At 29.4% G+C, this 17,188-nt stretch overlaps 1 protein-coding gene across 1 annotated transcript; it reads left to right on the top strand.

Annotated features, from left to right (window-relative positions):
- The first annotated feature begins 9,974 nt into the window (after positions 1–9,974).
- LOC114174884 (CDPK-related kinase 5-like) lies at positions 9,975–13,465 on the top strand. Its single transcript, XM_028059617.1, has 11 exons — positions 9,975–10,454; positions 10,648–10,778; positions 10,875–10,916; positions 11,055–11,163; positions 11,413–11,491; positions 11,565–11,861; positions 11,939–12,051; positions 12,367–12,474; positions 12,555–12,617; positions 12,724–12,891; positions 13,128–13,465. The coding sequence occupies exons 1-11, from the start codon at positions 9,975–9,977 to the stop codon at positions 13,263–13,265; spliced, it is 1,728 nt and encodes a 575-aa protein (XP_027915418.1). The 3' UTR covers positions 13,266–13,465.
- Positions 13,466–17,188: the final 3,723 nt, after the last annotated feature.

Raw genomic sequence — 17,188 nt, forward strand, 5'->3', positions numbered from 1 at the left:
AAAGCATCTCATCTGGTATTAATAGTTTACTAATTTTAGTTTACTAATTTTTTTCACATGACCATTTACAAATTCGATACAATTTCACTAAATTTACAATATTTGACAAGATATTACATGTAGAGAAATATGAAGTGGGCAAAAATGACAATAATATCTGACTCATATGAACTTTATTGTATTTCAGGATTTGACTATAATATTGTAAAATAGGGTCTGTTAATTTTTTTTTTCAAAATTAGATTAAATCGTTATGGAAGGACGAAATTAAAGATGGAATAAAAATAAATTCGTTTTCTAACATAACGACTTCACTGTGAGATCTATAGAAAGTCAACCCTAACAACCTTGCTTTTTGAGAAAAAAAAAAATCGACTGAAAGAGAATTTCACTTTTAATATGATTCTCTTCCATGACAACTTAACCAATTTTTTGCAAAAGAAAAAATTTAACAGATCCTATCTTACAAATTTATGATAAAACTACCTAAAAATAAAAAAAAGCCGACTCATATGGCTCCAAATACAATATGACACAGCCTTTGAGCTAGTCATTTTCAGCATTATCAATCATCATTATAAGCCATAAGTCAAAACTAGAAATCAAGTGCAGCAAATAACATAATCATATTCTGCACGACTTTAGCCACTAAGTATCATAATAATCACTGCTATGGCATAGCAGTGGATAAAACCTTTTTGAGTTTCTCATATCTCTGCCAATTATCTTTTTCTAAATCAACGCAACAACTGACAACATCAACATATCCCTGCAAATCAACAGTGGATAAAGTGAATTCTGCTAAGCATCATTTTTCCAGATTTTAGTTAAGTCTGCATTAAAACTTGTTATAATTACTTTCAAGGGCTCATTAGAAGGTGACATGTCACTTAATATATACATGCCTAACAAACGTGGAAGAAATTAATTGGAGACAGTTGAAGTAGAGCTTTTGTTTTAATGGAGTGGTATCATTTCATATTCAACCACCTTATTAGTATGTTTTTAAAAACTAAAACAAATCGTGTAATTTCATCACAGTTTCTGACTAAGTTGGTCATCAAGTACTGATACACAAGCCTCAGATTCGTGTGCTGTGTTTGCTTTATCCCTTTCAAAAATCAATATTCAAAGTGTAAAGTAAAAATGAAATTGCAGAGGCATGTTTACGTGGGGAGCTCAATTATGGTGATGCCATAGTTAGTGGGTAGCAACAGAACTTTCAACTGAGTCTGGAATGAAGTTTCAATTCAAAACAAAGAAAAACAAAAACAAAAAATTATTAGGTTAACGGAGTGAATTTCACTGGAAAACTCAACATCAATAAAATTTAAAATTTAAGTCTAATAATGTAAAGTATTGATATCATTCTCAATTTAAAATTTTAAAATAATAAATTTATGTCTTTATATAATATTTTACTTTCTTATTTATAATCAATATGAGATTTAGACTCTCACTTGAATTTCTCACTTGAATTTCTGACAAAAATAATAATATTTAGACCAATTTTATTATATCTTGAAGTTTGGACAGTGATCGTGGGAACCAAGGATTCTTCTGTTTACCGTTTCTGATAAAAAGAATGAACCATTTCATATGCAACATCAGTTTTCTGACAACAAAAGTATAAATAAATTCCATCATCAAAGAAAGTGCTTTCTCGTTCTTTACCTTTATCAACTGTTGCTTTGTTTTTATTTTCAGTACGTTTATTTATGTCTCATATACTGAACAGGGAATCAAAGTTCAAGTTTGCTTTGGTTTTACAAGAGTATGTTCAAATTTCTGAATCCTCCAACAAGATGTGACAAAAACACTTTTCGCCTTATAAATAATATATATAATAAAAGCTTTTAGCATAATAAACCTGCAAAAATTATATAATGTTTGTACGTTACATTTGAAATAAAAAGACTCTTAAAAACTTGTAATTAAATGTTATTTATTTTAAAATGAGTATTAGAAGACTAAAAAAATTATTTGGAATTTTATAGGATAAGAATTAAAGGAATATTTTAGCTGCATAACCAAAATTCATACATTTTATAAGACTGCCTTAGATATTTATGACTTTTTTATGTTATGTAGTAGATTAACGTGGGCGATACAGATTTACATGAAATAAAAGGTTCAATGTAAAAAACTTAAAATATTGATAAAATACTAATATTAATTTACATACAATGAATCATTGTGTTGAAAATCAGAGTTTGAAAATCCCAAAAATAACCATAATTCAATTTTAATGATATATAGTAAAGATGTAAGCACCTATTTCAATGATGCACTCAGACCCACAAAACTCTAATACAATCGAAGAAAAGTGTCTACCACCACCATACATTTACAACTACTAAATCATATCATAAAAATGGCCTCCAAAATATTCACAAACACCAACACATTAACACCATCGTCACTGTAATAATCATCCTAAAGAAAGAAATAGGATAGTAGAGAGAAATCACAAGAAAGTGTTAAGAATCCAAGTGTGAGTCTAAGTCCCACATTGACTAGAAATGAGAAAGTAAAACATTATATAAGGATAAAAATCCATATATATTTTAAAGTTTTGAATTGAAAGTAGTGTCAATGTCTTATGTGGTTAGACTCAAGTCTCATTGATGTTTATTATCTCTAGTGAAATCCTCCCTTACCGATGGTTAAAATCGGCTCCTGACATATGATGAATAAAAATAAATGTTTATAAGAACTAAAATTGAAACTCAGTATTTTTTTAAGAATTTCAAACATATTTAAGTATTTATATTAATAATTATATGTATAATAATTATAAGTCAATTTTTATCTTAAACAAGTTTGCTGGAAAATGATTATGCAATACCCCCTCCCCTTCGGTTCTTAAAGTATGACATAACTTAAAGTAGATCGATGGTCATTTTTACAAGGTATTTTAAAATGTCTATTTAAGCATTAAATTTCATCTTTCTTGTTTTGTATATTATGAATATGTTTTTATTCGTAAATAATTAGAAGACAATTTTAAAATTTATTAATAATAAAGAATAAATTTGGTACATCAATAATATTAATAAACCAAATTTTATTGACATCTGTAATTATGTCCGAAATGTCTTATACTAAGAATAAAAGAGTGTAGTTGATTTGACTTATATAAAAATAACCAGTTTTTTTTACGCTATAAAGTTTGAAAAAAAAAAACGTATAAAGGTGAAAGAAAAAAAAATTGAAAATTGGAATTAATTCGGGAATAATATCCTTTAAAAAAATATTACAGTAAAACTCACATAATAAGAAAATATTTTACTTTCCAGATTCTTTTTATTTTGTTATATTCAAACTTACCACGTGTTTTGAAAATTGTTTTTTTTTATTAAAGTTGCTCAAAACTAAAAACAAAAAACCTACCGAACGTACTCTTAAGAGAATGGTGGTGCAAGATTACGAGAATCAATATTAATAGTTTTATCAATAATATAGAATAATGAAAAATTATTAATGGAAATTTACAATATTGATCACCACTTGAAAAACGTGTAGAGACACAACAAAAGTTATAATATATATATATATATATATATATATATATATATATATATATATATATATATATATATTGTTTTGCATAAAATTGTTAAAAATATAATAAATTTATGTAAAAAAAAAAAGAAGAAAAAGAAGTATTGAGTGTGACAGAGTGTGGGGTAGGAGCTCACAGTTGGGTGAAAAGGAAAAGGCAAGAGAAATGACAAGGGACGCATGTCCTTAACATTCCATTTCACGTGCCTCACTCACACTTGGATAATCTCACATTAATTTTTCATGCATTATTAAAATACTAAGATAATAATAATTAAAACAACTCTTTCGTTTAAACTTTTTGTATATTTATGAATGGTATTAATCTGCTTGAATCTTTTAACTTCTGACCTTTTTATTACCATCAACGTTTGTACTCTCTATTATGATTGTAAAATAAATCATGTATTCCAAGAAACATACCAAAAAAACTTCAATATAATTTTTGAAAAATTATTATCGGAGTTTTGAAAATTTCTAAAGTGATATATATTAGTTCTTAGTATTATAGATCATGTCACGCATTCATTCAGATCATATTATCAACAATTATTTTAAAGTAACACGTAATATATACAATATGGCTAATGTTCATGCTTCTTAATTGCTAAAGTGGTCATACATGATTTTTTTTTTAAACTAATATTTACATAAAATACTTGTAGAGACTAAAAACCTTTTTGTGTTGATTTTTTTTAACCAAATGAACGAAACATGCAGCTTTGAAAAAGCAAAATCTATGTTTTTGAATTAGATTACCATTACTTGTGGACAAAGCATATATCTAGGTGGCTATAGCATTTAATTACTTAGCATTTTCAACAAACATTGCGACTATGTATAAATTTTATTTTGTTTTAATTAACTTTTAATATGGATCAATTATTGTGGCATACTCCTCTCTCTTTCAGTTTGAAATAATAAATAATTAAAATTTATATAAAGACAAAAAAATATTCAAATGATTAACGGATAATGACATAAGACGACAATGAGTTTTCTTTGTCTCCTCTATACTACACCATAAAAAAAAATTGGGACTACTTTGTCTTTTTGTTGTATCAAACAGGGGTTATTTTTGCAGTGATAAAAATGTATTGTTTTTCCACTCTAATTAATTTTATTTATAGTAAAAAAGACAACATTATATCGAAATTATGGGTGGTTATTAGTCTAATATTATCATGAGTATTATTGTAGAGAATAATAATAAATGTGATTAGTAAAGGAAGGAAGAAGAACCATGAAGTCGTCAATTACTTCTTTATTTTTAAGCGTCTTGCTATTTTCAAAATTCAAAATGACATTAATTATTTTATTCATAGTTTTATTATATAATTTTTTGTAATATGTAAAAGTGATAAAAATATTGTTTAGTAAAAGTTAACACAATTTGACCAATAATAAAGAAAAACAAACGTATTTTGACTTTTGGTAGATTCTGCCGGCCTTATTTGCTTTTCCTTTCACTACACGCCACTCCTTGCCAATAAGGTCATTTAGACCCTTAAAATAAGTAGTTAGGTCAAAATAAAATTAAAAAGATTAAGAAAAAATGAAAGATTCTTTTTAGGATTTAGTGGGCAGAATTTATTCTTTTCTGTTTCTGAAAAGTGACTTCAATTCACGTAACACACACCAATAGTTTTAATTATCATTGATTGAAATTCACCAATACTTTTTCGTCAATGAATAATAACCAGAGTCAAATTAATAGTTGTTAGACCGTGTAAGGTTAAACCATCAACATTTTTACACTGACTTGGAATATATTTTTAAAATGCTTCTTCATGCACCTTTTATAATAATATAATAAGTAGTTATTTAATATGTTGAGAATAAAATTATGCTTAAATCTTGAATATATATATATATATATATATATATATATATATATATATATATATATATATATATATATATATATTGGTAATCTAAGTGTGAGTTAAGTCTTACATTAAGTAAAAATGCAAATGAAAGTTGAGTATCATATAAGAATGAAAATCCATAAATTTATTGTCTTAAGGTTTTGGGTTAAGATTGGTGTGAATCCCTTATGTGTGAGTTGGACTCATGTCTCATTGGTATTGTATCTTCTTTGGTGATCCTCTCTCAAAAGACCCAACAGTGGTATCAGAGCCAAATGTTTGTGCGATGACCGGCTCAGACGAGTCTCTGAATCAAAAGTCTTCTTGTTGTGGGTCAGATAAGCATATCCAGTTAAAATGAATGGTGATACAAGTGAGAGGTACCCGTGGCATGAAATGCTTCCGCTCGAGAAGAAAGTACCGATGTGAAGGGACTTACACTTGAGGAAGAGCTTGTTGGGAATCTAAGTATGAGTCTAAGTTTCACATTGAGTAAAAATGAAGAATTTGAGCACCATATAAGATTGAGTAAAAATGTAGACAGGGGAGGGCTCGAACTACCTTTTCTATTAGAATAAGAAAGGGAATCACTTTGATTGCTTGCAACGGCTTATCGATGCTTGTTAGTAGTGAAGTCCCTCAAACCAGAAGTTTCAAAAGCGAGCCTACGAGAGAAATTAACTTTACATATTGATATCGCATATAGAAGTTGGCTTGAGTAACATTATGAATTTTATTTATTTACTACTCCTTCTTTTAGTAACATATTAATAATATTCATAGTTGGTGGAAATAAATTGATAAAAGGGTTGATATGTATGGTTCACAGAATTAGAGATATCAAAGTGGGTCAAAATTCGTGGGCCAACCTGGGCTACCACATATTCAGACCGGGTTGGGTTGAATATTCCTTACAAATTTTAGTACGGGTTAATTTTTTACCCGGCCCACCTAGAACTCATCTCACCAACTCAGCCATAGATAAAGGGTTACATATTTTTTTTGTATTGAGTTGGGTTGGGCTGTTTTCTTTTTCAGCCAACATATTGGGTTGACAACCTACTATTTTTGTAATTTTGGTTTGTATTTGTGGTTGAACATTATTTTGGATTGTATTGAAGTTTATTTAGATTTTAATCATAATTATAATTTTTGTTTGAAACTGAAGAAAAAAATTGTACTTTTTTTAATTCAGTGAGCTAGTGAGTCAACCCATTTAATCTATCAACTCGTGGTGGGTCAGGCCGGGTTTGAATTTTTTTGACTCACTAATAAGTAAATCGGATTTGGTTAGTTCACTAAGTGGCCAACCTGTGGTGGACCGGCTCGGGTGACCCATTTTGACAACTCTAAAAGGAATGTGGAAAGAGATCACAATTGGTAGAATAAGATGTACATTTGTGGCTAAAACAAAAGTAAGTGTTTAAACGCTTGCCTCTTGATGTTGTTAACCATTAATGATTGTTTGTCAATTTGTTTCTGAAAATACAAATATGATCATGACTAAGAACAAGTTTGAAACATTTGATACTTTCGTCTCTTTAAAATGATATTTTGGAATTTGTTTCTCATACACATAGTAAAATAGAGAAGTGAGACAAATATAATATAAAACTATAACAATCAAAATAATATACAAAGATAATTTTAAATCCCCAAACTCTACTTTGTCATACTATATAGATTTGGATTATTTTTGTAATGACTATTAATGATAAATGAGTTTCATTATGATTAACAAAATACCTCAAGAACACTTATTTTAAACACTATTTACTCATTTAAATATCCAAACTCGTACTTTTGTTACGATAATTAAATATTTATTTATTATAAATTTTATCATTTTATAATAATATTTTAAATTGTTTTCATCACATTTATTTGTCATAAATAAATAAAATAATAAATATTGAAACCAAACTATATGAATAAAGAAAATCAACATATAATTGAAAATAAAAATAAATAAATTGATAATTAAAATAAAGTTAGAGATATCTCACTCATTGTTAATATAAAAATAATATATCATGAGATTAATGACAAGTGATTGAGTAATTATAATTATAAAATTAATAAATTAGATAATATGTCTCTCCTTTTTTATAAGAATATTAAGATAATTCAAATTTCTATCGTTTGTAGTATTCTTGTTATTCTTAGATTATATTGTATGTGAATTCCAGTTTTTACTTATATCCAAATTGATAATTACTTCTTACTATTAGAAATTTTTATATTATATGAGATTCTTTTTTTTTTTTGCAAATTTGTTAAAAAAATTTGCAAGAAAAGACTTTTTTTTTCTGCCATTTTGTCTAAGAATTTTAATTGGCACGTAATTCCTTCGTGAGTAATAATTTCTTACAAAATTATAAAATTTGCAAGTATTTCCTACAAAATTTGTTGCAAAAAGTGTTTTATACAAAATATTTTACTAGAAAATTGATAGTAATTTCTTGTAAATTTTTTTCCTTAACAAAATTTGTAAGTATTTTTTACAAAAAAAATTTTAAAATAAAATTAGCAAAAAATATAAGTTTTTTAGTAGTGTTATCTTAAGTGAACTATCTATATGACATGAAATTGTACTTCAATTGCTGATTTACTTTCATTCCGTCATTAACAAATAACGTGATAAAATTTGTAAAAGATAAAGAAAAACACTCGTGTAGTCTTATCTACTATTTATGAGACTATTAAAATTTAACTCTTGTCCTCTTTACTTTCTCTCACTTGCTTGTTTTTAGAAATTATATTATTTAAAAAATACTTAATATTACATATCACGTGGAATTAAAACTTTTAAAAATACAAGTTATATTTTTTTACTTTTTTTTAAATCTAATTAATAGCTACTATTTATATTTAAAACATGTAGGTAAATTATTATTTTTGAAATGTGACGACAGGTTCCCTTATTTTCGTGATTTAATAAAACTCAACAAAATAGTATTGAGTTAAAAACGTGTGAAACCTAAACATGTTCTATCTATTATGGGAACAAAGTTTAAAAACAAACTTGATGGTAGAGAAATAAGAAATACTAAATTAAAAACATTTTAATATAATATTCTTATATTAAACAGTTATTATTTATAAATTAATGGGATATATTGCTAAATAAAAAAAATATTTTTTCAGCTACATAAATTTCTAGTCTCTCGAATAAAAATTCTTTTTGCCTAAATTTTAAATTTTAAGTTAAGATAACATAATAAATTAAAATTAGTCATATAAACAAAATTTCTAACTATGCTTAAATCAAGGGATGAAAATAGTTTTTTTGTCTTCTTCAAATTATAGCATCTACAAGATCAATTTTAAAATTACAAGAGAAAATAAAAATTATTCTAAAATTGAGAGGCTAATAATATATCTTATTTCTTTTAACAAAACTGCAGGAGAACAAAAATAAAATAAAAATATATAATATTTTAGAAAACACTAAAATCATTTGAACATTATTAGTATTATTAGAATATTGGTATCTTTACATTATTATTTTTATTATCATTTTGTGCTATCTTTCGTTACTATCTATTTTGTTTTTCTTCTAAAAATATTAAAATTAATTTTTTGTTAAAGAATATTTTATCTTTATAAAAATTGTCAAATAGTTAAATGATGTCAAATAATAATTTTCCCTATGACATGTAATATAAATTCAAATAAACTCCTATCCTAAACATGTAATATAAATTCAAATAAACTCCTATCCTAAACAAAGGAATTCATTAAAATAATATTCACCTTTTTTGACAATTCATTTACTGAAAATTTCAGTGATTAGATTGCTTGTCTTTCAAGAAATCCAAATTCAAACCAGAAGGAGAATAAAAAATAAAAAATACAAGATGAATGAAATCTGATTAGTGAAATTAGTGCAGTAGCTTCACTGAATCCTTTCCACATGGATGTTACACAGTGGACCATTCAATGTTCCCACATGCTCTCTTTCTTACATCTTCAACTCCACCACATCATAAACTTCAATTCAACCCTTCCTTAATTAATCTTATCAGTGAAATAAAATGCACTCACCAACAAATGTCTTAAATGAAGTACCTCAAATCTTTAATCAATATTTTTATACCACTTGTATTCTCCACTTGTCTATATTCATAAAAACAAAACACTGAAAATACGTAACATCATGTACTCTCTTACAATTCAAAAAAAAAAAACAGCACTGGTACTACAACGTAGCCGAAGAAGAAGTTAAGAAGAATAGTTATCGATGTAACTACGTCACTGCCCATAATAACAATAAGATACAAATTTAATTTGGTTGTTTACGTTGGGTGCAACAGAAAAGGCGAAACTCTCCTTCTTTATTTCTTATCACTTTCCTCAGATCTCTCTCTTTCTTGCTACTCATCTTCCTTTCTTCTCCCCAAACCATTCACATTCTTCAACTCTGTCACCAAAACAACCCAACCCAACCTTAATTACCACAAAAACGGAACCCCTTCATTTCCGAATCTGCTTCAACTCATCAAGTTCACTCCTTTGACTTTAACCTGGGATCATATCACAATGGGTCTCTGCAGTTCAAAGCCTCGTGCAAATCCCACACTCTCCTCTTCTCCCAATTCCGACACCCACTTCACAGACACCAATGCCAATCAACAATTACCGAAAAATCCTATTCCTACTCCAAAAAAGTCTCCCCTTTTCCCGTTCTACACTCCGAGCCCGGCCCACCACTTTTTCTCCGGCAAGTCTCCGGCGCCAGGGACTCCCCGGCGGTTCTTCAAGCCTCCGTCGCCAGCGAAGCACATTCGGGCCGTGCTGGCCCGTCGTCATGGGTCTGTTAAGCCCAACGAAGCTAGCATCCCAGAAGATGAAGTGGTTGCTCTTGACAAGAACTTCGGATTCTCGAAACAGTTTGAGCAAAAGTTTGAGGTTGGAGACGAGGTTGGACGAGGACACTTTGGTTATACTTGTGCTGCCAAGTTCCTTAAGGGCCAACTCAAAGGCCAACACGTCGCCGTCAAGGTCATCCCTAAAGCCAAGGTTGCCACATAACCATTTTCTGTTTCTGATCTCAAATACCTGTTATAAACTGGATTTGGCTTTAACTCGGTCCAAACCCATAAAGCTAGTTCATGTCCTTGCACTTTTATGCGTTATTTTGGCTGTATTATTAGTCAACGTGGTGTATGTAACGATTTGAAGTTAATAATGAGTTGATTTGAATTTATTTAAGATGACAACTGCAATTGCAATTGAGGATGTGAGGAGGGAGGTGAAGATATTGAGGGCTTTGACTGGACATAAAAATCTGATTCAGTTCCACGATGCGTATGAGGATAGTGACAATGTCTACATAGTAATGGAGTAGGTTGAATTAATGTGTTATTTTCTTTCTTTTGCCGCTTTCCTTTTCGTGTGGTGAATGTTGTAACTGTTTTTTCTTGCTCTTGTGGTTTTCAGGTTGTGCGAAGGAGGGGAGCTTTTGGACAGAATATTGTCGAGGTATTTGTTAATTAAAACGTTGGTTCTTTTGGATGTGAATTGTTCGGATACTGATGGGGGAAAGGGGATGAATGAAAATGATTAAAAAGGAAAATGTGTGATTATTTTCGGGTTTGAGAAGTTTGTTTCTTTTTGCAGAGGAGGAAAGTACTCTGAGGAAGATGCAAAAGCTGTCCTGATACAAATACTAAATGTTGTTGCGTTTTGCCATCTACAGGGTGTTGTGCATCGTGATCTCAAACCAGAGGTGAAGTGTATTTGCAATTTCTTTTTACATTTTTAATTTGCATCATAAGATTGAGTGTCATGGCCTCCCTGAAAAAGTTGGTGAAAAGAAAAAGGTGGAAATGGGTTGGTAGAGGATAACATAAGGACATGTCATCAGATATCCTACTTAATGAAATGGTCGTGATTATGTTTAGTTTGTTATTTGGCTCTGTCTTGTCAATTCTTATCAAACATGACTTCTAATGACGGGGGGTTATTTCTGGGCCAGAATTTCTTATTCACATCAAAAGAAGAGAACTCTGAGCTGAAGGCCATTGACTTTGGATTGTCGGATTTTGTCAAACCAGGTATTTTTGAGTCCTTTTTATGCATTCTGCCTGTTTTTCAGTCTTACAATTTTGGTTTTTCACCGCCTTACAGATGAAAGGCTTAATGACATTGTTGGTAGTGCATACTATGTGGCTCCTGAAGTTTTGCATAGAGCTTACAGTACAGAGGCTGATGTCTGGAGTGTTGGTGTGATTGCGTATATTTTACTATGTGGCAGTCGTCCATTTTGGGCACGGACTGAATCTGGGATATTCCGTGCCGTATTGAGAGCTACTCCAAGTTTTGATGAACCTCCATGGCCTTCTCTATCAGATGACGCAAAGGATTTTGTAAAGAGACTTCTAAATAAAGATCCAAGGAAAAGAATGACTGCAGCGCAGGCATTGAGTCAGTTTCTCATCTATCACTTCAGGGTATTCATTTTTCTTCTACTCTATTCTGTTCCTTACAAGTGTATACTGCAGGTCATCCATGGATTAAAAATTATAAGGACGTAAAAGTCCCTTTGGATATTCTAGTGTTCAAGCTCATGAAGACATACATGCGTTCCTCCTCTCTACGAAAAGCAGCTTTAAGAGTATGTATATCTCTGAAATTGCTTTAAAATCAGGTTGAGTTGATTGTTGTGTGAATAATCTGAGTAATAAACCAGTAGACTTAAGACCTAGACATCCATAAGACCTAATTCTCTATCAAAATTCTATATATGTAGAGTTTTCTCTTTAGAGCTGCTAGGTGTGTCTTCTTGAGTATTGTTTTTTACGTATTTTTTTTCTCTCTAATTATTTTATTTGCTACTGTTCCAGTGTTTTCCCCATTGCTTTTGTTGATCAAACTTCCTGTATGTTTCCCAATAACTTAGTAGCTATATATATGGTGGGCATTGGAACAGGCTTTGTCTAAGACATTAGCTACTGAAGAGCTGCAGCATTTGAAGGAGCAGTTTGCGCTTTTAGAGCCAAACAAAACTAACACTATTAGCTTGGAAAATATCAAAGCGGTTGGTTTCTTTCTGGCTCTTTTTATACACTGTATTAAGAGAATGATGTTTAAAATCTCATAATTTGAGCTGCTGGTCAGGCCTTAATGAAAAATGCAACAGATGCCATGAAGGAATCACGCATTTCAGATTTTCTGGCTTCAGTAAGTGGTTTGACTTAGCTTTGAAATGCCTATATATATATATATATGATTCAAATGTCATTTTGTGAATATACTGTTTGTTGATACAAATGATTCTGTGTGGAAGCTTAATGCATTGCAATATAGAAGGATGGCTTTTGATGAGTTCTGCGCTGCTGCACTCAGTGTTCATCAGCTTGAAGCACTTGATCGGTGGGAGCAACATGCACGCTGTGCCTATGAACTTTTTGAAAAGGATGGAAACAGAGCTATAGTCATTGAGGAACTAGCTTCGGTATGTTTGATTTTACTGTCACTTTAAATAATTTTGTAAATGAAAATATCAAACAGTTTCCCCCTACTTTAGTTTGTTACAATTTCTGGCAACATAGTATAGAGCATACCGTGTTGCTTTCTTTTACAAGCAGTTGTGTTATGTTCTAGTTTGGGTTTGAATTTATCCATAAGAAGTTTCTTTAGTTAGGAAACACATTTCATTTTTCTCATGTGTGGTTTTGACTAAATAATCAGGAGCTTGGGCTTGGTCCATCTGTCCCTGTTCATGCTGTTCTTCACGACTGGATTAGGCACACTGATGGAAAGTTGAGCTTCCTTGGATTTGTTAAGTTATTGCATGGACCATCTCGAAGTCTTGCAAAACCTCACTAGCATGTTTAGTGCCATGGAAAGATCCATTATACTCATGATAATCAACCTGACCAATCAAATTCTGATCCACACATCACAGTAAAGGATATCTCCCACTGTTGAATTATACTCAACACAAATCATCTGGGATTTTCTCCCTCGTTCTATACTGGAACCCCTCTACACTTGAAGCCGGAGTAAAACTTGCTTCTACAGCCATTAAATTATGTTTTCCACTGTAAAGTTGTATTATGTTTAAGGTGCAGGTATTAATGTTTTGAGGTTGTTGTAGATGATCTTACTCCTAATATTCTAACATGTTTTGAGATTCACAACAAGGGGTTTCATTCATGTCCAAGCTCAAACTAAATTTATAGCATTGCTTTTAGACTTGAGCGAAATAGTTTTTAGAACTCTAGGTTTCATCTAATGATCCTAACTATGTTGGTACTGGTAGATTCTAACTAGCTGAAGCATCATAGACTCTGCATTGTGACTATTAATAATAATTGGTAAGTTATGTCTAACAGTTTTAACATTCTCACTAACTCAAGTTTTAACAGTACCTTTGCATTTTATATTTCAAATTTTAGTCAGATTGAAATTCATCAATTAAATGAAATTAATAACTTAATTCCATATACAACAAATGCATCGGTGACACTGTTCACTTGCAAGCACGAATAAAGAGAGTGATTCAGAATGTGTGGGACAACCCAATTTATCATGGATTTAGGACAGATTGGGTTGAAATTTTTTATAAATTTCAGTATCGGTTAATTTTTGATCCTGTCCACCAAGAACCTGAATTATCCGGGTTGAATCTGTGGTGAACCAGATTGCCTCTCCAATTCACTCACAGGTAAAGAGTTACAATTCTTTTGTATTTGGATTGCGTTGTACTGTTTTTTCTTTTAACCAACATATTTGGTTGACAAATACAATCATAATATTTTTGTGATTTTGGTTTGTATTTGAGGTTGAACATTATTTTGAATTGTATTAAAATTTATTTAAATTTTAATCATAATTATAATTTAATTTTTTTAGACGGATGAAAAAAAATTATACTTTTTTAGTTAAGCGGCCGCGACCTGTGGTAGGCTGGTCGGACCGGACTGGATAATTCATTTTTATAATTCTACAAATAAATAGTGTCTTCTAATATTCTTTTAATTTTTAATTATTCATAAATTTTTATTAGTTTATGACATAGTGAGATTGAGCGAAAACATTAAATACTCGTCACCTTTGAATATAACAGAAAAGAATAACACTGCTTCACCTAATCACTAAATATAGATTGAGAGAAATTTAAAATATTTTTTAAACTAAAACTTAAACAAACCTAATTAAAAATTAAAAGATGAAGATTGTGTTAAAAAATAGAAACCAAAAAATTTCTATTACCCTTCCATCTTGCTGGGACATGTCTAAAATAGTAAAAAAAATCAATAATAACAATTGTATAAAAGGTATTAAAAGCAACAATAACATAATTAAATATTAAATGACTAAAATTCTGAAAAATAAAAATAAAAATCAAGGATTTAATAAAACATAAACAAAAATTACGATTAAGTCATAATTCATTTCACCAAATTCTAAACAAAATTATTTTTCATGAGAGAAAAACAAAATTATATATAGTCATTAGATTCTGAGTTTCATAGTGTGATCCATTTGGAAGGAAATAAGTATGTTATCCCATACCTAAAATTAATTGGGTAAACAGTACTGTACTTTGCATATGGAACCTATGCCTCTAAACATCACCTTTAAGTTCATTATCATAAATATGTAGTTGAAGGTTTTTTATCAGTGAGTAAATTATGTAAGTTTTCTTCTATTTATTTCTTAAAGTTACACAAAATTTCTCACTTTTCATTAATGCAATTCCAAATAAACCTAAAATTATAAATTTCATGTGAAATTCGGAAAACTATCCTTGTTGCGAATATTGATTCATCGCACAAAATTTTCTAACTTTATGATTATTGGATAAGAAGTTACAAATTTTATATGCTACAATGAGAATATTATGTTACAACTTTTGTATTGGTAGGACATGTATTTTTATTACAATTAAATTGAAGTAGTTGATGGTAGGATTTCTGCTATTCTATTTGTGATAACTTATCTTCCTAAACAATATATATATATATATATATATATATATATATATACATTTTCTTTATCTCAAAAGTAGTGTAGAAACACAAGAATTTTTTCATTGAAATGAAAAGAAGAAAAAAATATGCAACTCTAGTTATTTTGGAAATGTTTAAGATCTTTGACTCGTGAACACAAGAAATCAGGTTGATATATATGTATTATCATCATTAAGATTTATCTTTTTTTTTTAAAGAAAGCTAAGTTGAGTTCTTCATCTATATGCATTAAATAATATATAGAAAATCAACTTTATTTAGTTGGAAAAAATCATATGATTTTGTGAATTCATTTATATATATTATGAGGTTTTCTCTAAGTTTATCAATAAAGTTTCATACTTGAGTTAAGCACTTATTATTGCATGAGATCAATGATACTCTTCTAGTACATAAGAAAAAAACGATTATGTGGAGTTATACATTTATATTTATTTAAATCAATATCAATCATAAACTCTTATACATTAATGAATAATGTGACATAAATAGATAACCCAGGTTTTTACCTAGATCTCAACATTAACGTACGTACACATGCACATAAAAACTTTAAGACAACTTTGAATTGAAGAATTTGAATTTAGAAGAAGGTAGAAGGTTCACTGATTAAAGTCCATTTGTTTGTTCAAGATCTACTTCTCATAGTGAACATTCAGACTCTATGCAGTTTAGTTTCTGTTCTATAAGTCTCGTATTATTTAAGAGTCGAAGTCAAGTGTAGTTTAAATATTTTTACATCTCATTATTTATCAATGTGTCTTTTAAAGACAAAACCGTGATGAAGTTCAAATATTTTAAAATGAACAATACCTCGAAAATATGATGGTCATTCTTAATAATGATCCTACCTACCTCTGCTCTCCGAAACCGATGAATTGGATCGGAATCGGAACAGTTTCACTTTTTCAAACCTAAAACAGTGGTAAGCCTTTACCGCACCATTTGTTTCAGTACTTTCAGAAATAATGAAGTTGACAAAAGACGATCATAAACTTGAACATTTGGGTCGCTTTGCAGTTTCAGAATTATGGTTTTTCTATATATTAATATTAATATACATATATATTAGCTGGTTCCCATAATTGTAAGTAATTGATGTAGACCATACTCTGATAAGAATGTTAAATACCTTTCTCTTGTTTTGTTCTTCTGCTACAAAGGATTATTGCAATGGTCCCCTCAATGCATTATTTGATGGTTTTATTTTATTCTCAGCTCCAACTCATAAAGCTTTTCCAAATTGCTTTCTACTCAGTCAAACACATTGCTTCCTTTCTTTATTTTTGCAAATAAAGAGTGTAAAGTGTGGTCCTAGTTCAATACACAGTTTTCATTAACATCTTTTTGTGATATTGTTTTTTTTTTCTCCTTTGTTCTTATCTCTCTCGTACATTTTTTCGGTACAATTTCTTTTCAATCTTGTATTCAACTAGAAATTTCATATATTAGCAACTAAATCTTTTTGCATACATTTCTAACAGTATCTTTTGACCATAGAAAGGGCTTTGAAGGGAATCAGAGGGCCTAAGGGATCCTAACCATCCCATTTTTTTATGATTCTTCTACTACATTATGTATGAAATATAATATAATATGACTCTCCTATAATATTTTAATTCTGTTTTAGATTTAGTATTTTCAATTATAATATTTAATTATAAAGATAACATTTTATCTTTTTTCTAATATATAATATAATTTTATTCTTTACTTATAAGAAAATATGTTAAAATTTCTTATAAATATCATGTGAAGTTTAATTACTTCTTT

This window comes from Vigna unguiculata, chromosome 3, assembly GCF_004118075.2.
Source record: "Vigna unguiculata cultivar IT97K-499-35 chromosome 3, ASM411807v1, whole genome shotgun sequence".
Lineage (NCBI taxonomy): Eukaryota > Viridiplantae > Streptophyta > Magnoliopsida > Fabales > Fabaceae > Vigna > Vigna unguiculata.

Excerpts from the sequence above, each read along its gene's own strand:
- LOC114174884 (XM_028059617.1), top strand. The coding sequence starts at position 9,975 with ATGGGTCTCTGCAGTTCAAAGCCTCGTGCAAATCCCACACTCTCCTCT. Across the intron at positions 12,618-12,723 it reads TTTCAGATTTTCTGGCTTCA|CTTAATGCATTGCAATATAG; the intron begins GTAAGTGGTTTG and ends TCTGTGTGGAAG. Across the intron at positions 12,892-13,127 it reads TCATTGAGGAACTAGCTTCG|GAGCTTGGGCTTGGTCCATC; the intron begins GTATGTTTGATT and ends CTAAATAATCAG.